Genomic DNA, 22500 nt, shown 5'->3' on the forward strand with positions numbered 1-22500 from the left:
GCGCGCTAACGTCGACACAACTCGGCGGGCACGCGCTAATGAAACGCGTCGAAAGCATGGAGAAAGAAATCGTTCACGCACGAAGCAACATGCTCCCGAGCGAGCAACTCCTACGTCTCTATCAAACAGCGACGTGGGAGCTCGGCTCCAACTGCCAAATCCACGGCGCACTCAAATCCCTCTTCTTCCTCGCCTACATGTTCTCAAACAACTTCGAAGCCGGAGTACTCACCAACACCAACTGCGGCGGCGAGAATTGCCATCGAGGAGCGGCTCTGGGTGCGCTACTCGGTGCCGCAGCCGTTCACCAAGGTCAAGGCATCCCGCAGCAGTTTGTTGACAACCTTGGCTCTTCGAAGGCCGCCATACTCAAGATGGTACCGCTGTATGCAGCCGACACGGTCAAGAGCACCGAGAAACGTTAGGATATTTATATAGACTCGATAGAGGACATTGAAAGTAGATGATTCGTATGCTATTCGTATATCTTGTTCTATACCTCCTTATATACTTAAATCCAAAAATATAACGATTTCATGCATTTAAAATGTGTGCACCGACCTGTACACGTTTGATGTCACGTTTGAGGGCATTCTCCATCGATCCAAACAATGACTTGAAACATACACATATACACACTGTTTGATTACGTTTTTATTACATTGAGATGATTCTCATCACCTTTGGCCTCGATCTAGTCAAGAGATCCGGTCGAAAGACCTTGTATGCCCATAGCAATGAGCAGATGGGTTGATCGTTGACATGCTAACAGAACAAGATCGCGTATGTTAGTAGCTTATAACTAGAAGAGAGTGTGTGTGGTGTGGTGTGTGTGTGTGTGTGTGTGTGTGTGTGTGTGCGTGTGTGTGTGCGTGTGCGTGTGTGTGTGTGTGTGTGTGTGTGTGTGTGTGTGTGTGTGTGTGTGTGTGTGTGTGTGTGTGTGTGTGTGTGTGTGTGTGTTGATACTTGGATTATCATCTTACGACTTTCTTCAACATCTCGAGTAGCTTATGCACCCGAAAGTCCATCACTGTACATAACACATTACATACTAACACCTCTTTTCACTCTAAACAAAACCAATACAACTCAACATCCTCACCGTGTTCTCGTTTCGTTAGAAAGCAAAGAAGCTGGCAAACAAACGGTCTCTATGCAGTAGACACCCAAGTATACAATAGATAACACACAACACATGCAAAGAATAAATCAGCACCAGACTGTCTGAGTCCAAGAAGTAAAAAAGCACGTCATACAACGAGCCGACCAAGTCTTCACCATCAAGCAATTCGAACACTAATATAGTCCATTTCAAAAGCATAATCTGCAAGAAGCATACAAGATAATCAAATCAGAATTTCTGGGTTTCATGTCGCAGATTACCTTGACACTTGTTGGTATAGTTGGAACACTGAGAGATGAAATGACTTTTAGAACGGCTTCTTGTTCGACATGTTCTCGAGGAATGAGGCATCGTATTAGCTTTACTGATGCCTGAGTTGCTGTGGAATGCAATTTCAGTCACCGCTGACAAGCAGATTTGAACTAAAGGTAATTTTTTTTATCTCTGCACGAATGTCTAGAGTCATGTGTGTGTGTGTGTGTGTGTGTGTGTGTGTGTGTGTGTGTGTGTGTGTGTGTGCGTGTGTGTGTGTGTGTGTGTGTGTGTGTGTGATTGTATTAGGCAAAAGGGTAAGTGAAGAACTTGCCTTGCCAATGATGCATAGCCAAAAGGTCACACTTCAGCGGTAGAGAATATTGTGCATGAACAAAAGTTTGACACAGAGATGTCACTAAGTCAAGATCCAATGTTTCCAGACTGTCCCATATACGTGTCAACAGACGTAAGGTCTGAGTCTTTACCCAAAAACAGGCATACAGGGTGTGTAGCCACCAAACAGAATTTTGTCATGTAAACTAAACATTTATGTAGCAGTAAAATGCCTTTAGATAAAAATACCGTAGGTGAAGGCAATTTACTGAAAAAAAAGCACTACAGTGCAAACCATCCGCATGCCATAGCCACTCAGCTTGATTCTCGTCAACCATTTTAAACATAAGGGACATTTATTTGGTCACGTGTTATGTGGTTGCGCCATATGTCACGTGACCACTCTGCACTACTATACATAGTGTTTCACACGTCAGTAATCATCGCTGAAACATGAAAGTGTAGGAAGCAAACAGGATTAGGTACACCCTTGTAGTCTACACTGTAAACTATGAATGTGAGACGGTGTTCTGTAGTAAAGAACTTGGAGACATTCCGCCTGAATAGTAGGATTGCAAAATTAGAAAATAAATTTGGTGGTTCACAATTTCAATTAGAGGAATGCATTGTTTAATTCGATATTATGCGATTAGCCTTACCCCAACTTGCATATAAAAACTATGGGACAAGATAGTGTGTGCTGGATATTAATTACAGGTGTGCGTGAGCGTGTGTGTTCGTGCATTTGTGCATGTGCGCGCGCGCGTGTGTGTGTGTGTGTGTGTATGTCATCTGCCATTTGTCTCTCTGTCAGTCGGTTTGTCTTACTGTCTGTCTGTCAGTCGGCTTGTATATAAACATATCTTTGTCTTTCTGTCGTCTGCCTGTTTGTCTATAGTTTATTGTCCCTCTAGTCAACTGTCTTAGTTAGTCTATCACTTCAACTGTCTTTCTCTCATCTCTCAATCCAACATGAACGTGCCTATTTTGCCAGATCCTACTGCCTTTAGTAGAGAAGTTATTTGTCCCGCCTCTAATCCCTCCTCCTTGGCATGTCGCTCTAGCGCATTCAGAGCCAACTTGGTCTGCAGCGCTGTCACGTGACCTGCGTGAAAATCAAATCAGCAACACAAATCCGTAATTTACTAGACGAGACATCCTTTCAAACCTTCGTCAAAATAGTTTAAAGCTTCGGAAACGTCCATATCTACGTCGTCTTCCATCACAATTCCCGCCATAACGAACTGTGACCGAATTTCCGCCTTCCTTTTGTAGAACAAGTAGAAATCATTGTGTAAAACTTATCTTAACACTTTAACAAAGAATTAGTACCCTGCGTCTTGCTTCTCTCGAACAAAGTATACGACTAAGAATCAATAATTGTGTTAACATACGGGACTTTGTCATCAACCATACCCCGGCATACGGGATCTCTATACAAGCAAATTAAGTTAATTTCGAGTCGGTTAATTTCAAACTTTTAAATATAACTGTTACCCTTCGTCCCGCATCTATACAAATTATACTGCGCTAACTTACAGACCACCTCTCACCATAAATACTTACTGCAAACAAGAACTATAAGCATACGGGAACTATGAGCATACGGGACCTTTACCCGAGCAAAGATGGCTTTCAAGAAATCCGGGTGGGTGAAGTCTGGCGAAATGCAAGCCAAAGTACGTCATCTTACATTACCAACAGTAACAACAACTTAACCTCCAACAAACACATCTAGGCGCAGACGAGAGTCAAGCCGCTGGGGCAGGGCAAGAGCAAACCGTTGTCTGCCGCCAAGAAAAAGGAGAAAGAGGAGGAAAGAAAGAAGGTGGAGTGTTTGTGAGTGCGGGTTTGGTTTTTTCTGTCCTTGATTTGTGCGTTTGTAGGAAGAGGCAGAGAGAGCGGCGGCTGTTTATGCGGATTTTGTGGCGGAGTTTGAGAATCCGACGGCGACCGTGAAGGCGTTCGTGCGAGGGTCGACGATCAATCCGGATACGAAAGGTTGTGTGGTGGTAGTGGTGTGCGTCTGCAAATTCGCGAATTTCGTTTGGTCACTAAATCTATCTGTGCGCATGCGCAGCCTAGTTATTTGTTTGGTGGTGGTGTGTGTGTGTGTGGTGTGTGTGTGTGTGTGTGTGTGTGTGTGTGTGTGTGTGTGTGTGCGCGCGCGCGCGCGCGTGTGCTTGTGTGTCTGCCTGCCTTTGTTTGTCTGTTTGTCTGTCTGTCCATCTGTTAGTCTGTATGTCTGCCTGTCTGTTTGGTTTCGTCTGTCTGTTTGTCTGTATGTTCGTCTATGTCTGTCTTGCACACAAACGTTATGATATCTGTCTGCCTTTGTTTGTTTGTTTGTCTGTCTGTCTGTTTTGTCTGTCAGTTTGCCTATCTGTCTCTGTCTGTTTGTCCGTCTGTCTGTCTTGCACGCAAACGTTATGATATGATATTATCTGTCTGTCTGTCTGTCTGTCTCTGTCTGTTTGTATGTCCGTCTGTGTCTGTCTTGCACACAAACATTATGATATCTAATTTTAGAAAAATTAAAATTGCAGAAAAATTACGAGTCTTCTTGAAAACAGTCTGATAACTAATATTAATCTCATTTTTAGAGGAGACTGTGACTTCAGCTGCTGGGTTACTGTATGAGCCAGCAGCTAAACTGCACGAGGTACTCAGTCTGAACACGAAAGTCTTGAGCTCGGAGACCAACACAGCATCGGCAGAGACTGGATTTCCTCTCCCCAAACCGAAGAAGATCAAAGCGAAGGAGAAAAAGAAGACGAATCTTGAGCTATTTAAAGAGGAACTGAAGAGGTGTTGAAGCCTGGACACACACACACACACACACACACACACACACACACACTCACACACACACACACACACACACACAACTAAAGTTTCTGTGCTACCTTTAGATCTCAAGAGGAAAGGGACGAGAGGCACAAGGTGAAACAACAGATTGCTGATGCTGTTGCAGTGACGGGTGACCCAACACCATTTCTACCTGGTAGAGCCATGATACCAGTCACTATAACATTAGTAATTCAATAGCATGAGTCGTTATAGAACCTCTACTTCCTGGTCAAGGGTCATTGGATTTGGGTGACCCTCTCACCACAAATCTTTACGTCGGAAATCTTCATCCCAAGGTGAATGAATATGATTGTGTGTCTGTGTCTGTGTCTGTGTCTGTGTCTGTGTGTAATGGTAATTTATGAGTTTTATTTTATGTAGATGAATGAGGAGACACTGTGTCACTACTTTGGTAAATATGGACCTCTTGCTAGTGTCAAGATTATGTGGCCACGGACGGAGGAGGAGCGAACGAGACAGAAGAACTGCGGCTTTGTAGCTTTCATGAAGCGAGAACATGCTGCAAAAGCTCTTGATGAACTGGGAGGTGAGATTTCAGACTCTTTGTGTTCTGATTCTTGTCATCTTGATTTTAGCTTATTTGACTGTGTGTGTGTGTGTGTGTGTGTGTGTGTGTGTGTGTGTGTGCACGCACGCGCGCACTTGAACTAACGTTTATTGTTCTTTTTTTGTAAATTCTCAGATAAAGAAATTCTTGGCTTGCAACTGAAAATTGGATGGGGAAAGAGCATTCCCATTCCTCCAGCTCCTTTTTATGTTCCTCCAGAAATGCGAGAGCACCAGCTACCAGCAATGCCTCCTCCACCTTCAGGTAATATACTATATTGTTGTTACACCAAACTTGATAGCTAACTGAGCATGATTCCATCAAGTCATTGCATGCATTTATGATTATTCATGAACATCAGATCATGTCACACCTAGACACGTCTACATGATTGTTTATTTGCGAGTGAAGTCGTTGTGTGGTTGTATGCATGTTAGTGCTTTGTGTTTTGTGTTTGTTTTGCTGTAAGATGTTTCAACTTTATTTTGTCTCTAATGACTTTCTGATGAAGAACTGATGCAGCAGACCAGGAAAACGGTGTTGTTTAATGTAGTTATAGCAACCCTTTGTGTTACAAATTTTTATTGCTTTACCAGCATTAAACCAGCCACACAGTTTGATGAGCACTAGGCTCGAGAGGCCAGCCGGTTATCCCCCCATGGAGGAGAAAGATCGGCTGGAGACATTCGCCACTCAAAGGAAACCGCCAACTCTCTATTCTCCAATCAGGATTTTACACGTTTGGTTAGTGGTTGTGCATGCATGTGCATTCATAGTTACTGATAGCAATGCCCATCACTATTGGCTCTCTACTAATGTATTTGTAACTGAGTAGTTAATTGCTTTTACCGCCTGATATCACATTTCGTTAGCATGTGAGCTACACCTGCATGTCGTCTTCTTCTAGTCACTCAGGGTGTCGTATTTGCACTCAATGCAGGGCGATGTGCAGAGATGATTTACGTACATTGCAGTCGACCTTTGGTTGGCCTCGGTGGTAAGCTTTGAGTCTATCGCTTTTAGAACGAGAGGCAGGCAGGCAATGAAAAGAGCTGGAAAGAGTCAACCTTTTGTTTGTACACGGTGTAGACTTGGATGGCACGTGTTGAGACTGCAGGCACTTGTGTCAGATCGAAATTACATTAGCAAAGAGCCATCCCGATCAAGGATGCACAAACATTGAACGGCACTCTGATTGGAGAATAGAGAGTCTGCGGATTGTTTGAGTGGCAAATGTCTGTAGCCGGTCTTTCTCCTCAGTGGGGGGACATGACCGACTGGACACTCGAAACTAGATGAGCACTTGAACATCTGTTTGTGTCGTATGTACCTTAATCATGAGAATAACTTGCACTGTGTATAATATATATATATATATATATATATATATATATATATATATATATATATATATATGGATACATTATAAAGTCGTAGTGTGTGTGTGTGTGTGTGTGTGTGTGTGTGTGTCTGTGTGTCTGTGTCTGTGTGTCTGTGTCTGTGTGTGCATACAACGATAAGTTAATTTACCAGCAAATCTAATCTGCTCGTGAGAAGAACAGGATGGTGAGCTAGTATCCTATACTATAATACGCAAACTCTCGGGAACGCCCACTTCCGTCTGTCCACATGTCTGTCTGTCTGTAACGCGCCGATCGACACGACGCCGGTCTCAGATCGTCGCGAAACGCAGTGGGCCGGTCGAGATCGCGAGACAAACGGTCGCGTCGGATTTTGCCTTGACCGCCTTCGACGGCTCGAAACGAGACTTTGGCGGCCTGAAATGAAAAGCACAGGAGTTTGTTTATTCAATTGACCGAGTATGCGGATGGACGCATGCCCGCTATCGTACACCATTCTGATTCTCTCATGTACAGTGTGAGGATGCGCCGGGGGGTGTAGTCGGAGTGAGCTGGCCGGCTCACTGGACTGCTTGTGCGTTTGTGTGTTACTGAATGTGTCTTTGCGGAAGTGATGTCATTCTCCACGAATAGATCATGACATTTTGGGTGGGAAGAGTCTGAGATGGGGATGCTGGAAAATGCGTAGTCTGAGACAAATGGTTGCGTCGGATTGCTTTGGGGGTTGAAATTAACCTAAAATTAGATTGCTACGCGAATGTGTCTTTGCGGGAACGCCCACTTCCGTCTGGCCACGTGTCTGTCTGTGTAACGCGACGATCTCGGTCTCGCGGAAGGTGCGTCTTCTTTGCAGAAGTGGCGTGTATATACAAACTAGCATTACCCACCCTATGGGCGGTGGCAATCTATCGTTGTACGCCACTTCTGGAAAGAAGACGCATCTTCCATGACACACGGACACATGCATGCACGCAAACACGGCCTGGTGAGCCGGCGCATCTTGCACTCTGGGAATTAGAGGATGCCGTACGGTGGCTGACGAACACACGTCACATCCGCATACTCGGTTAATTGATTGAGACAACAAACTCCGGCTCATCTCATTTTAGAATGGCAAAGTCTACAGCCAGCGCATCCAGGCGATGCAGATGATGGCGCATTCAGACGATCAATGCAGATGAAGCGCAGACCAGTTTACGTCACATCTGCATACTCGGTCAATTGAATAAACAAACTCCCGATCTCCCGCGTATCTCAATTTACGTCACATTCGCATACTCGGCACTTCTGCAAGACACATCCACACAGCAATCTAATTTTAGGTTAATTTCAGCCCCAAAGCAATCCGACGTGACCGTTCGTCTCAGACTACGTATTTTCCAGCATCCCCATCTCAGACTCTTCCCACCTAAAACGTCATGATCTATTCGTGGAGATGACATCACTTCCGCGAAGACACATCCCGCATCTCATTTCAGGCCGCCAAAGTCTTGTTTTGGGCCGTCGAAGGCGGTCGAGGCGAAATCCGACGCGACTGTCTCGGACTCTCGATCTCGACCAGTCCACCGCATTTTGCGACGATCCGAGACCGGCTTCGTGTCGATCGGCGTGTTACAGACAGACAGACATGTGGACAGACGGAAATGGGCATTCCCAAGCATTCACGTATTATAGTATAATATATATATATATATATATATATATATATATATACAGTCCGCGTCAAAACTATTGACACATTTCCTGTTTAGTTGTACTATTTTTGGAAAGTCTTCTTGTTTTGCTATGTAATAAGAAACCAGCGCCAAATTTTTTTCAAACAGCTGAAAAGCAGTCACCAAAAGCTATTCCATAGTCTGCGCATTCGCTTAGAGAACATTTCCATCGTCAAATGAATCGTGAAAGACAACGGTGCAATATTCTGTTACAATACTGCTCTGGTACCAAGAAACCATCTATGATCTCCCAACTTTTATGTGTTTCTCACTCTACTGTTTACTGAACTCTCAAAAGATTGGACGTTGGAGAAGTTAGAGCTTCCCGTGGAAGACCAAAAACTAGCTGACAACCATTGATCAACCTAGTGAACATAACTCACACAAGGAACAATGAAATCAGCAAACAAACTTGAGGTAGCAGCGCATGAAGGACTTGTCGTCAGTTCTTCCACCAGCAGAAGAGAACTTCATGACGCAGGCTATCGCTACACTATGCCTAAGAAAATTCTGCTAGTGAAGCTAAAAAACCATATTCTGGGCGCGTCACGGTCTTGATTGGCCCTCTAACTCACCAGATCTTGCACCAGTAGAAAACCTCTGGGCGGTCATCAAGCGGCGTGTTGAGCTTCATATGCCTCAAAACGTTCATGAACTTGAAGACGCAATCCAGGCGGAGTGGCAGTTGCTCACGCTTTGTGATCTGTTGCCGTATATCGAACGCATGTGTAGCCGAATGCGCCTTTGTGTAGCTAGCGGGGGAAATGCTATCAAAAAATGAAAGGAGGACACAAGCTACTGATGCACACGTGTGTTGCCAAAAGTCTAACAAACCTACGAGCATGCACAATAGTTCTTTTCTATCTAGAAAACGTACGTCACGTGAAAACGGATGCGTTTCTGCTCAGCTACCCATGGCCACGCCTCCAAGCGTAAATGTGTCAATAGGTTTGATGCGGACTGTATATAGACTTGGTTTACATACACAATGCAACATACGTGATGCAACATGAGATACTGTTGTATTGGAGGGATTCATGTCTCAATCTGTACATACTACTGATTTATTGTTTCACACTGCAAACAGGTTTCAGTTGGTTTTTTGAGCTACGTTTGTGATCTAACTACAAATGACGTAGCAGTTGTAACATCAGTCACATTGCTGTGTCGGCTGCAAAATGCTGATTGTTTCTCATTTTTCTTCAGGACTTCCTTTCAATGCCCAGCACAGAAAGCGACCTGAAAACACCGGAGATTCACTGGTAAACTGTCGTAGTTTGTGGAGAACTTGTGTTGGTTTGTGTTGTTTGAAAAATGTCTGTAGCTATGTAGTAGTGGTGTCTTTATAGCGTTTTGTGTTTATTAAATTAATTAGTATGTGTTGTATTTTAGGATCTTGAAGACTGTATTGTTAGAGTTGTTATTCCACATGACAAGTATGACATGTTTTACACACACACACACACACACACACACACACACACACACACACACACACCTTAGTAAATATTTTCATTGTTATACAGAGACTTGCTGAGACTGATCCATCGAATGATAGAGTTTTTGGTTCATGAAGGACCAGAATTTGAAGCCATAATCATGCAACGCGAGATCAATAACTCGTCGTTCAGGTTGGTGGTGGCAAACGTTCTTTTTATCATTATTATACTGGATAATGGTCTAAAATATGATTGTCTTACAGCTTCTTGTTTGACTGTCAGAGTCCGTCTCATGTGTATTACCGTTGGAAACTTTATACTATTCTGCAGGTGTGAAGCTGTTTGTTGACGTTTACAATTGGAGTTCGTGTGGTGTGTGTGTGTGTGTGTGTGTGTGTGTGTGTGTGTGTGTGTGTGTGTGTGTGTGTTTAGACTGAAGCAATACAGGAGGCGAGAGGAGGTTTGTCTGTCTGTGTGTCTGTCTATCTGTGTGTCTGTCTGTTTGTCTGTGTCTGTCTGTCTGCGTGTGTGTGTGTATGTGTGTGTCTGTCTGTCTGTCTGTCTGTCTGTCTGTCTGTCTCTTTGTCTGTGTTTGTCAGTCTGTCTTAGTTCTTAGTCTGTCTGTTTGTCTGCCTGTCTGTCTGTCTGTATATACGTCTGTTTGTCTATATGAAGTCTTCAACATATGAAGATCTTGCCAAAATCTGACGATCAACAAGTAATTAATTTTGCATGGCCTAATACCGACAGTTCACAACATGTGAACTTCCTCAACATGGCGGTGATTTTCTCTCTATCACATGCTGTTGACACACATGGCAATTTATATCAGAAACATATGTCTGAATTTCTGATTTTTAGGGTGAATCGGTTGGTCAGTGGCGGACAGATGCATTCCAAATGTTTACAGGTGGCTCGTTGTGGCAGCCGCCGTCCGCCAGCCATCATAAAGTACCAGAGAGACCACCACCACGCGACGTGAGAGAGCCAAAGAGAGGAGAGCTAACAGATCCGTAAGCATACATTTACTATGTTTGACATACCCTACTGCTTCCAGTGTTTTTCAAATATTAAATATTATCTTTGAAAAATTTTCCCTAAAAAATTATAAGATAAAATTTGCGGACTCAAGAATTGCTGTACAATATGTCCAGGCTATTGCCTTTGCGTGTGTGCATGAAGTATTATTAATAATGGCCAGTAAATTGAAGTCCACAGCTCAACATGGCCACTCAACAAACAAGCAAGCAACTTCTCAACTACGGCTTCCGCTTTCAAACCAAAGTATGTCTGGAGCATCAAGAAAAGGCATTATTTTCTGTTGTTCTGTTTGACGCTGAAGAGCCGCCAGAAAATCATGACATACTGATGTGTATAGAGATGAACTAGAACTGTTTAGAGAATTGAATCAGCGTGATAGAATACAGTGAAACTTGTTAAGAAAAGTGCGGGTAGTTGGTGGCAGTCCACTGAAAACTCAATACATTTGCATACATTTATTGGAACCTGCAAAAAGTGGGCACCCGTCAGTTATGAAAGTGGACACAATTCTACGGTCCAAGGGTATGTTTTGACCTTGGAAATGCAAATATCGCGACACGATTACTCAGATGCTCTTCCAGAAACGCATCATCATCATGAGTGCAACACGTTCAGGCTTCTATAAACGTTAAATTGCATGGTGGAGAAGAAAAGAATCGAGTTGCCACGTATTACAGAAGAAAATTGACGTGATAATAATACAGTCAAACCTCGCTAATTTGAACAGCCCCATGCTAAGCCTTGTTTGGATTAGTGAAGTTGTTCGGACTTTGCCTCAGACACCAGACCACTGATGCATTAATGTGCATATGTCATCAGGTGTGTTGTTACCGGGGCAATGGAGCCAAAGTTGGCTTCAGAAGGCTTCAAGTTAACAGTGAAACTGAAAATCTAATATGTCCTTGTGCTGGAGTCCAGTCTCTGTCAATGCCATGTCAGAGTCTTGACTCTGGGTCCTAAACGTGTCCAAGGGCTTAGGCTCCAGGTAGTGGGCAGGAACACCTGATTTGGCTCTAAAATTGACAACCACCTGCAATCCTGTGTCGTGTTTGTGGTAAAGGACACGCTGCAACAAGTACATGTACTTCTAAATAATGTGACAGTCAAGAATGAAAACAGTCAGATGCGTGCATTTGCTGGAAACTAGATAACCGCAACTCGGATAAGGGTGCCCAATTGGGTCTGTGTATGCAAGGCAGGGCGCCACCAAAGATAATTTGGATTAGCGAGGTTTGACTGTGTCATAATAGACTCTGAGTCTGGCCGTGGTCAACGGGACTTGGCTAATGATTGATCTACATGTACGAATGCTAGTCTGACAATTTGGACCACCTCAGAATTAGGTGCAGTTGAGGACCGTCACTTGGGTGGGCATAATTTACAGTTTCCATTGTAAAACCAAAAGATTTGTAAAAACTTGATAGAATAATTAAACAAATAATTAAATCAAAAAATCACACATTAAAGGAGAACTCCAACAGAAATACAACCTCATCTCAAAATGTAGGCTTTATCATGAAACTTCATGCTGCGCTACTTTCAGGCAAACAGTCGCTTTGGTAGCGGAGAAACCTTGGCTTAGGTACGGAGCATGCACCTGGCTGATACGTCATTGGTGCTAAGCTCCACCTACACCAAATGAATTGCCTGCGTAGCTCAGTTATCTTGCTAGTAAACTACATGAAAACTAAATGGGAATGGGAACTATAGAGGGATCTTGTGTTTTAAGGCCTTAGAAGAGATCTCTGCAATGAAAGTAGGCTGCTAGACGCGGTTTTTTTTCCAGCAGACTTGACCCTCTCTTCCCACAGAAGATGAGACGAACGCAATAAAACTCAACGGTAATTAGCGTTAGCCTTCGTTCTACTAATCTACAAGGAGAAGGGTTCAAATATGAGGTTCTCTTGGAGAGATGTGATTAAGCGGATCTCTTCTAAGGCCTTAAAACACAAGGTCCCTCTATAGTTACCATTCCCGTTTAGTTTGCTTGTAGTTACTGGCAAAATAACTGAGCTACGGAGGCAATTCATTTGGTGTAGGCAGAGCTTAGTTAGCACCAATGACATGTCAGTCTGCCACATGCTTCGTACATAACATGTGTTTTCTCTGCTACCGAATCGACGGCTGGTCTGAAAGTAGCACAGCAAGAAGTTTTACAATAAAGCCTACATTTTGAGATCAGGTTGTATTTCTGTTGGAGTTCTCCTCTAAGACCTAAAAAATTACGATTTGAAAAATTCAAAATTTAGTCTTGAAAACATTGGTAGCAGTAGGGTATATGGTTGTACTGTCTATTGCACGTTGTGTTATGATAGTGAAAGAGACCAACTGGAAGATACATTACGAGGTATTACTCCAGAACGTGTGAAAGTGGCAGAAGCGATGATCTACTGTCTCGATCACTCGGAAGCTGCAGAAGAGGTAAGCGAATAGAACGTCCAATGTCATGGATAGAGATCACTCACAACACTAGCAATGTGATCAAATTAATTATTTATTTTTTGAAATAATTTTCTATGCATGACTGTTTAGTCTCTTACTATTAAGGTCATCGTTTCAACACCAACTAACGAGATGTGATTTGTATTGCCACAACTGAGATGTGGCGAAATATGTACTTGAGTATCTTGGCTACTGATGTGACCTGGAGTTGCATTAATATTCATTTATTTTATTTATTTATTTTATTTATTTATTTTATGAATTTAGTTATTTTATTTTATTTAATTAATTAATTATTTTATTTTATTTATTTTATTTATTTATTTTATGTATTTAATCTATTATATTTATTTTATTAATTCACTAATTAATTTACTTTATTTATTTGATTAATATGATTTAGTAATTTTTTATTTAATTAATTGTTTTATTTTATTTATTTATTGGATTAATATAATTTAGTATATTTTTTATTTATTTAATTAAACTAACATATTTGCATGTTAGAGTCTGTCATAATCTCAGATGTGCACTGTACTCGGGTATCAACATTTTCTTATTTGTGTTTGTGTTTGTTTGTGTAGATCGTTGATTGTATTGTGGAATCGTTGGGCATTCTGCAGACTCCCGTTCCTATCAAGGTGTGTGTATCATTGACTTGCAACTTTTTCTTCTTTGTTTGTTGATCGGATTGTGTTGTGTAGATTGCTCGCTTGTATCTCGTATCAGACATTCTGTATAACTGTAGTACGTGTCCTGTACCAAACTCATCATATTACAGAAAGGGGTCAGTTGTCTTGCTTTTCTTAGTTTGTTTGCTTTCTTGCTTGTGTGTGTCATTTTTGTCCTTTTGTTGTTTGTCTGTCTGTCTGTTTATCTGTCTGTCTGTCTACGTGTCTGTCATATGTATCGATATCTATTTGCTAAAGTTATTATGTGTATGCATATGCACACACACACACACACACACACACACACACACACACACACACACACACACACACACACACACACACAAACGCAAGCAAGGTTCCTACAGTGTGGTCATAGATTCAGACACGCGATTGATTACGACTATGGTACTCCGACTGTCATTGCTACTCGAGTATTTGCCTTTTCAAAGTGTATCATTGTATACATTGTTTGATTGTTGCCACTGTCCAACACAACAGACAGACAGACAGACAAGACAGACACACAAACAGACACACACACACACAGACAGACACACAGACAGACAGACAGGCACACAAGCAGACAACTGACACACACACACGAACACACACAAACAGACAGACAGACACACAAACACACACAAATAGATATAAATAAATGCTAACAAACAGACACCAAATCGTTTCTGTTGATTTTGTGTTTCTTGGAGTTAACACACTCGACTGTATTTCAAGTCTATTCTGAACTATATAACAACGTCAGTAATCTCACATCGACTTTACACGTCAGGTTTGAGTCTTCACTACCAGAAGTATTTACTCACCTTCATAACACACTAAAAGCGATCACCGGCCGTATGAGAGCAGAACAGTTCAAGGTAATGAATTTCATAGTACGCAGTCAGGTCGATTGCCTTTCATATCTCTACTCATATGCTCTGATTGTAGCGACAAGTAATGAACTGTCTACGTGCATGGGAAGAGTGGGCCATCTATCCACCCACATACTTAGTGACACTTCAGAACAACTTCATTGGCATCACATTTGTTACTCCTCCCGAGAGCGACGTAAGTTACATTCTCATGCTTTCACTGCGCACAATCACGTCTGTGTGTTCAGTGTATATAGCCCTCACCCGCCCTATGGGCGGTAGGAATTGCACTAGTAAATAGTAGCTATCTAAGCGAAGAAAACGTGAAAATTAACTTTTGCCAGTCATCCATTATTTTGCACGTAGAGTAGCCCCCATCTCACAATCTCATTGTAGGGCGGTTCCACCTGTTACTCTAGAGAAAAATCTACACACACGCACGCGTGTGCACACACACACACAGACTCACACACACACACACACACACAGAGACTCACACACACACACACACACACACACACACACACCACATTCTATCTTTCGGGTTTTTAAACAAGAGCACACACAAAGCAACTTCTAGCATCTCCCCATGTTTTATACTAATTATGACACGTGACAGTCATGTGAGTATAAACACACTTATCTTGCCTGTTTGCAGCGTAAACGCGTGTTGGCTCGGTCAATAATTCACACTCTGCTGGAATACTCGATGCGCTGGCCAGTCCTCATTTGTCTTGTCAGTGTAAACGGGATATTAGATAACCAAATAAATTTAAATAAATAATTATTAAATGAGAGCCAGACGTGCTGCTGACTTTTCAACTTTGCATTTTCAAATGCCTTGTTTCCATATTCCTGTGTGAGATAGATAGATACATTATAATCATACTACAGTGATGACAGACAAACAGATGGAGTGCATGTGAAAACCGGAACACGAATCTCCCGGATGCCTACAGCAGGAACTCAACAGTACACGTACTGTGTTATTCAATTTAGTGTTTTGTGAGCTGAAAGGTTACGGTTACAGTGCCGGATCCAGGAATTTTTGAAAGAGGGGTTCACCGTTAGCAGTTATTTATAGCATTACTAATTTTCTCTTTTCAAATGAAATTATATGAAATTATTGAACCACATCTATTGGAAAAGAGGGGGTTACAACTCCCTGACCCCCTCTGAATCCGGCCCTGGGTTAGGACAACACATTGTCAACTTTGGCCACGCCTTTTAGGGCAGGACTAAATATACACAATAGATGAGGACGGATGTTTGAAGGCAAGAGTGTCTAAGTTGCACCATGTCTGGTGACAGACGCATGGAAGTTTGATGTGACTCAGACTAAAACCTAGGGCGGCAGGCACCTGTCGCCAGAAGACTCCTGACTCCAGTAGTATATAGTCTTAGCGTGGCTAGACCTGCTGAGAACGTAGCCTCGACACTAGACCTTCCTTTGCTTTCGGTGGTCCTTTCACGTGAGGATAGCAACGGGGTGGTATCATGTGATGTTGTCTCCGTATAGCAAAGGGAGGCCTAGTAACTCTATGTCATTAGACAACTTAACTAATTATGTCGTTAGGAAAGCCCACCCATGTTGGTTTGTTTCATATTGCTAATGGTTTGCAAACAGAGATCAGGTGTGTTTTCGTTTACAGCAGGGTATGCCGTCATAACAAAGCCGAGTTATAAATATAAAGTATATAAATGTAAATATAATCCAGTATACGTAGAGTCTAGTACTTATTTGGTGCAATGAACTGTTAGCTCGCGAGCAAACGCACGAGGTACACCAATTGATGGACATGTTGCGCACGCAGTTACCATGCAGTTCCTTCACGTGTTCTGTGCTAAAAGTAAGGTGTCAGCACAGCAGCTGAGCTACACTAGCCGGTAGAGAAAATGAAGTTTGTAGTAGAATGTCTTATGAAACTGCATGGCCTTGAAGAGAGCTCCGTTTATAAGTTTTCTTTGTGACTTCTGTGTGGGTACACTAAACGATATCCAAATAGAAGTGAATACGTCGCTCTGATCACGTGACCTCAACAAAGCCCAGATTACTACTTGCTTAATTATATTAGCCATTTAGTGCCGATGTCTCTTCCGTTGTTAGAACTTGGCCGACAGTCCTCTAAACCTTCGACACCTCTGGAAGGTTTAGGAAAATCCCTGATATGATACAGAGATTTAATGCAAATAGAACTCTGTTAGTATACCGCTCTTTGCAAGTCACGTGACTTCTTTGAAGTCTCACCCCTTTGACTCGTAGACTTTAACGAGTGAGCTAAGTAGCTAACAACCCAGAATTTCTGTGCGTATTTTGTAATATCTAATGATAGGCAGCTTGTTGCTCGATTTCTGATCGTTTTGTGTTGTAGTTTGTGCCTGTGAAGTCCAAGGATTTGGATGGAGAGCCTCTGGATGGTGTTCCATCTGATGACATTGATGGCGTTCCTCTTTCGATGGCGACACCTGCTGAAGATGATCTGGACGGCATGCCTATTGATGACGTCGATGGCGTGCCCTGTATGTGTCTTATACATTGTGTATTTGTATTCAGATTTGTTGTAATACGGTTGTGTGTGTGTGTGTGTGTGTGACCATTGTGTGACTGTGTGTGTGTGTGTGTGTGTGTGTGTGTGTGTGTGTGTGTGACTGTGTGTGTGTGTGTGTGTGTGTGTGTGTGTGTGTGTGTGTGTGTGTGTGTGTGTGTGTGTGTGTCACTGTGTGTGTGTCACTGTGTGTGTGTGTGTGTGTGTGTGTGTGTGTGTGTGTCACTGTGTGTGTGTGTGTCGCTGTGTGTGTGTGTGTGTGTGTGTGTGTGTGTGTGTGTGTGTGTGTGTCACTGTGTGTGTGCACATAATGTGTGTGTGTGTGTGTGTGTGCACATGTGTGTGTCTAAGTAACCTTGTTTGGCTATCTGGCTGCTTAATACCTCACACAGGGATGTCACAAATGAATAAGGCAACCAACAGATAAGACACTTTAGTAAATGCATTCTCACCGTGCAACACAAGCCACTCAATGCCTAGAATAAATCCAGTCAATATCCAATAATATATTTAGTTGCCTTTCCAGCTGCTCCATTGTCTCTTACTATTACTAAAGCATTAGCAACATGTTTATAATGACCTTCATCCTGTATGACTCCAATACCTTCACCATGAGGATTTCTTTACTTTTCATTTATTTCTTTGTTAGTTTCCTACATTATGGAAGGATTTAATTTTTTACAAGACTACACGTGATGTGCTACTCAAACCATCATAGAGAGAAGTATGGACATACACGAATTTTTGAACCACTCACACACACACACACACACACACACACACACACACACACACACGTGCACACAGTCGTAGCTCAAATTTGCCACCCTGTGTGGGTTATTAATATCAATTACACCCTAGTGTAACCATGTCTGTCAACTGTCTGTCCGTCTGCTTTCCTGTGTTGATCAAAATCAATGCGTTGTCTGACTGGAATTTGCGTTTACTATACACTCAGTTGACGAAGGTCCTCCGGCCAAGAACAATGAACAAGAGGGTAATACCCGACTACAGCTCTGCTTGTAGCTGGGAACTACACGCGCGCGCGTGTGTGTGTGCCATTCTCGTCTCTAATGATGATGCTGTGTGTGTGTGTCGAAGCGTCAAAGTCGAACCAGCCGGTGAGAGGATCGAGATGGGAACGAGCGGAAGTCGGCGATCCGATCGACTCGGCGGTGCAGACGTCATCAGTCAGCGAGTAATCCATCGTCTCGTGAGGTGTAGTGTGTGACATGTTGGTCAGTCGTGTGTTGACGTTCGTAGTAGCGTCGGTAGCCGAGGACACCATCAGTCACAGGTTGTTGATAGATCGGGTGATGTGGTGGGCGTCGGTTCTCATGGCACGACGGCACTCAAGGCATCGGTTCGAGATGAGGAGAGACGTCAGAGACTTCGAGAGATTGAGGCAATGGCTGTGCCTATGTGTTGATCCAAACTTGTTTTTGTGTGACGTTTGTCTGTCGCTTGTCTGTCCATATGTATATGTTGCCGTCTGTATGTGTCATGTCTGTCCAGTATGTTTGTGTGTGTGTGTGTGTGTGGTGTGCGTGTGGTGTGCGTGTGTGTCACTGCATGTGGTGTGTGTGTGTGCATGTGTGTGTGTGTGCATGTGTGTGTGTGTGTGTGTGTGTGTGTGTGTGTGTGTGTGCGTGCGTGTTGCATGTGTGTGTGTGTGTGTGCGTGTGCGTGCGTATCAAAAAAGTTCGAGAAATTGAGGCAATGGCTGTGCCTGTGTTGATCCAAATTTGTGTTTGTCTGTCGCTTGTCTGTCCATTCGTATACGTTGCCATCTGTATGTATCATGTCTGTCCAGTCTGCTCATGTGTGTGTCAAAAATTTGAGAAATTCAGGCAATTGCTGTACCTGTATGTTGATCTGATTTTATCTCTATTCGTCATTTGTCTGTCTCTTGTCAGTCCATATGCAGCGTTTTCTACAGGCATCCTTCTGCTAGGAAATTCCCCAAGATTTGAACTACAATTACGTCACTAGGAACGTTGATACCAATAATACTGCAATAGATGACATGCTAGAGTCCAAGTTCAGTTTCTGGCTTTAGTAGCAAAACACATCAACAACTGCCATTGAAATTAATTATCTCGATCGGGATATTCGATTGCCATTGTCATGAGATGCTTTAAGTTCTCTCCGGCAGACAACTCCGAAGCCTTGACTGATATTGGAAGACATAGATCTAATTAATATCAATATGAAGAGTACACATTGCCATAGTTTCAAAAAATTTCTTTATAAAACCCTGCATACGTATACGTTGCCGTCTGTATGTATTGTGTTTGTCCATTGTGTTTGTGTGTCACTGTGTGTTCCATCTGTATGTATTGTGTCTGTCCAGTGTGCTTGTGTGTGCCATCTGTATGTATAGTGTTTGTCCAGTGTGCTTGTGTGTGTGTGTGTGTGTGTGTGTGTGTGTGTGTGTGTGTGTGTGTGTGTGTGTCAAAACCTTTGAGAATTGAGGCAATAGCAGTACCTATACTTTGATCCAATTTTGTCTTCATTCGTCATTTGTCTGTCGCTTGTCTGTCGATACATATCCATTGCAGTCAGTATGTACCATGTCTGTCCAGTGTGTGTGTGTGTGCACGCGCGCGCGTGTGCGTGTGTGGATCTCGGTAGTGAAGGGGTATGGCGTTTCTCCAGCTAAAGGTAATGAAGTATGCCGATCAACTCGAGAAAGAGGGTGGGGCACGCGGCAACAGCAGCAGCAAAGTCAAAGACTACAGAGACAGACTACTGAAGGTAAAACCACTCTAAGGCATTCGGCCTTCGCGTTCGCGTTCGTTTCTTTTTTTTTTGAAATGGAATATAAAGCAATTGGATTGGTTGCCATTGAGTTCAGGATCTCGGCGGTACACAAGAGAGTGACAGTGAAGTGACCGGAGATGCGAGCAGTTACGATCTCTTCGCCGGGTCGGCGACTTCAACAACACTGCAGCAGCGGGCACGTTCACCAACTCGGTCGAGCATTGAACAGCGACCTCGGTATCGGCCGAGGTCGAAGTCGAGGTCACCTGGCAAGCGGAGACGATCGCGATCGCCGAAGCGGCGACGACATTCAAGGTCAAGGTCACCTCGTTCAAGGCGGAGAAAGAGCCGAAGCCAATCGAGATCGAAGAGTCCGAAGAAACGGCGACGAAGCGATCACTGAGCTGGTTGATAGACACAAACTTTTTTTTCGATTTATAGTACTACTGTGTGATGTTACGCTATGCTGTCTGTTTGGCTGGCGGTGGAGATGTGATCTACTACTGTACTTTGAGTTCATGAATCTGTCGAATGAGGTCGTCCTCGGTCTTCAATTTTTCGATCTGCATGCAATAAACAGATGAAATATAATAGAAACGAGCATTCGTGTACGTAACACTTGAGTAAGCCCTTACTACCCTAACCCCACAGCTTCAGTAAGCCCCCATTGCTTAAGTCATTGCTTGAGCCCCCACTGCTTAAGTAAGACCCCACTGCTTAAGTAAGACCCCACCACTTAAGTAAGACCCCATTGTTTGAGTAAGGCCCCACTGCTTACATAAGCCCCACTGCTTAAGTAAGACCCCACTGGTTAAGACCCCACTGCTTGAGTCATTGCTTGAGTAAGCCCCACTGCTTAAGTAAGACCCCACAGCTTAAATAAGCCCCACTGCTTACGTAAGCCCCACTGCTTAAGTAAGCCCCCCACTGCTGAGGTAAAACCCCACTGGTTAAGACCTCACTGCTTGAGTAAGACCCAATTGCTCGAGTAAGACTCACTGCTTGAGTAAGACCCCATTGCTTGAGTAAGACTCACTGCTTGAGCATTCTCTACCTCTTCAGTAAGCCCCAATTACTTAAGTAATCTCTACTGCTTGAGTAAGCCCCACCTCTTAAGTAAGCCTCCACTGCTTAAGTAATGTCAACCTCTTGAGTAAGCCCCCATTGCTTGAATAAGCAACCATACTTGAGTAAGCCCTCGCTTCTGAGTCTGCAATTTAAGCAACACTTTTATTCAATTTTGCTAAAGTTCTGTGAGGCTGTAAGAAGGGTCTGTTATGACACAGTACAAACACTTGACCAGTCTGAACACTGATATCACAACAGTGCAGCAGTATTTAATTACTAGTCGTCTCTGTTTGCCCATTATCATCTCCAAGTGTCAATTGCTCAAGCAAGGCCCCATCTGTGCTACACTTAAGAGTCAAGCTAGTCATTTTCTCTCCTAGACAAGAGACACACACAAGAAGACAAAGTCATTCGTCTCATAGGGGGGAGAAGGCTGGACCCTTGAGCATATGTCCTTGCTGCCTAATGTGGGGGACAAGGCTGGCTCAAGTACTTATAGCAGTTTGATAAAAAGGCAGCTACCAGAGTAATAGAGCAGACACCCAACTGCTGATAGTGTTGGTCACCATCCAAATACTACAAATTCTTTAATATCAACAAGCTTGGATTTATTTAGTTTGTGTTATCACGTGGTCATCCAAATCATACAATTAACTTGGATTAATTTGATTTGCGTTGTTCACGTGACCATCACAATCTTACATATTCTTTAATATCAACAAGCTCAGATTCATTTGGTTTATCAGTCACGTGATCATCCAAATTCTCAATTTTTAATATTAATGAGCTCAGATTCATTCTGTTGGTCATGAGGCCATCCAAATCTTAAAAATTCTTTAATATCAATAAGCTTGAATTCATACTTGTGTTAATCACGTGACTATCCAAATAAAACAAATCATTTAATATCAATGAGCTCAGATTCAATGGTTGTGCTAGTCACGTGACCATCCAAATTCTTTAATACCAACAAGCTAAAATTCATGTTCAACACGTGATCATCCAAATCTTCCATTTTTATATCAATGAGCTCAGATTCATTTTGGTCACGTGACCAACACAAATCCTACAAATGAGCTCAGGTTTGTATTGGCCACGTGACCATCCAAATCTTACAAAAATTCTAATATCAACGAGCTCGGCTTCATTTAATTAATTTGTTTTGGTCGAGTGACCATCCAAATTCTATAAATTCTTAATATCGACGAGTTTGGATTTATTCGATTGCTACATCAAATGCAATTTTGTTGTATTACTCTCGGAGCTCCGAGACCTTACCAGGCCTCAGAGTTGCATGGAAGGACATCGTTGTGGTAATCACATCTCACCTGATTGGCCTCGAGTTGTTTCCCTTCTCTCTGCTGTTGCTTCAGTTGATCAATCTGCTTCAACTTCTACTGCAACATCGTAGTAAGGAAGGACATCACAACAAGTTTGAGACGACAACAAA

General features: G+C 42.9%; 4 protein-coding genes across 6 annotated transcripts in view; 2 read left to right on the forward strand and 2 right to left on the reverse strand.

The window, feature by feature from the left end:
• Positions 1–547, forward strand: part of LOC134196536 (uncharacterized) — a 1777-nt gene extending 1230 nt beyond the window's left edge. Inside the window, exon 1 of the mRNA XM_062665684.1 lies at positions 1–547. This exon is cut by the window's left edge and continues 1230 nt beyond it. Coding sequence (XP_062521668.1) covers positions 1–425 — 425 coding nt within the window. The 3' untranslated portion in view covers positions 426–547.
• The window catches only part of LOC134196535 (centromere protein I-like), a 12367-nt gene extending 9259 nt beyond the window's left edge, over positions 1–3108 (reverse strand). The window contains exons 1-9 of the mRNA XM_062665683.1: positions 3044–3108; positions 2880–2977; positions 2694–2816; positions 1384–1502; positions 1217–1324; positions 1103–1151; positions 984–1030; positions 682–765; positions 562–615 (exon numbers count right to left, since the gene is read on the reverse strand). Of these exons, the coding sequence (XP_062521667.1) occupies positions 562–615; positions 682–765; positions 984–1030; positions 1103–1151; positions 1217–1324; positions 1384–1502; positions 2694–2816; positions 2880–2949 (654 nt within the window). The 5' untranslated portion in view covers positions 2950–2977; positions 3044–3108. The remainder of the gene's footprint in view (positions 1–561; positions 616–681; positions 766–983; positions 1031–1102; positions 1152–1216; positions 1325–1383; positions 1503–2693; positions 2817–2879; positions 2978–3043) is intronic.
• Positions 3109–3318: 210 nt separating this feature from the next.
• Positions 3319–20517, forward strand: LOC134196900 (U2 snRNP-associated SURP motif-containing protein-like). Its single transcript, XM_062666117.1, has 24 exons — positions 3319–3390; positions 3450–3539; positions 3598–3712; positions 4315–4519; positions 4624–4715; positions 4775–4857; positions 4943–5108; positions 5265–5393; positions 9412–9467; positions 9598–9641; positions 9732–9836; positions 9908–9974; positions 10506–10657; positions 13001–13106; positions 13712–13768; positions 13832–13914; positions 14592–14679; positions 14750–14869; positions 17046–17193; positions 18178–18216; positions 18321–18417; positions 18483–18624; positions 19878–19976; positions 20077–20517. Exons 1-24 carry the CDS (start codon positions 3340–3342, stop codon positions 20383–20385), a joined length of 2643 nt encoding a protein of 880 aa, XP_062522101.1. The 5' UTR covers positions 3319–3339; the 3' UTR covers positions 20386–20517.
• The window catches only part of LOC134196901 (eukaryotic translation initiation factor 2A-like), a 12602-nt gene continuing 10511 nt past the window's right edge, over positions 20410–22500 (reverse strand). For 2 of the 3 annotated variants that reach the window (XM_062666120.1, XM_062666119.1), the window contains 2 exons: positions 22379–22444; positions 20410–20545 (listed from right to left, as the gene is read on the reverse strand). In XM_062666120.1, coding sequence (XP_062522104.1) covers positions 20483–20545; positions 22379–22444 — 129 coding nt within the window. In that variant the 3' untranslated portion in view covers positions 20410–20482. Of the gene's footprint in view, positions 20546–22378; positions 22448–22500 lie in introns of all 3 variants that reach the window. The other variant, XR_009972572.1, reaches the window with a different exon arrangement.

The sequence above is a fragment of the Corticium candelabrum genome, chromosome 21 (assembly GCF_963422355.1).
Source record: "Corticium candelabrum chromosome 21, ooCorCand1.1, whole genome shotgun sequence".
Classification (NCBI taxonomy): Eukaryota; Metazoa; Porifera; class Homoscleromorpha; order Homosclerophorida; family Plakinidae; genus Corticium; species Corticium candelabrum.

What these genes read in the sequence shown, in the direction of transcription:
- LOC134196900 (XM_062666117.1), top strand. Translation starts at nt 3,340, where the DNA reads ATGGCTTTCAAGAAATCCGGGTGGGTGAAGTCTGGCGAAATGCAAGCC. An exon ending in ACTCGGAAGCTGCAGAAGAG is followed by an intron (nt 13,107 to 13,711) that starts GTAAGCGAATAG and finishes TTGTTTGTGTAG; the next exon opens with ATCGTTGATTGTATTGTGGA. An exon ending in CAGACGTCATCAGTCAGCGA is followed by an intron (nt 18,418 to 18,482) that starts GTAATCCATCGT and finishes TGACGTTCGTAG; the next exon opens with TAGCGTCGGTAGCCGAGGAC.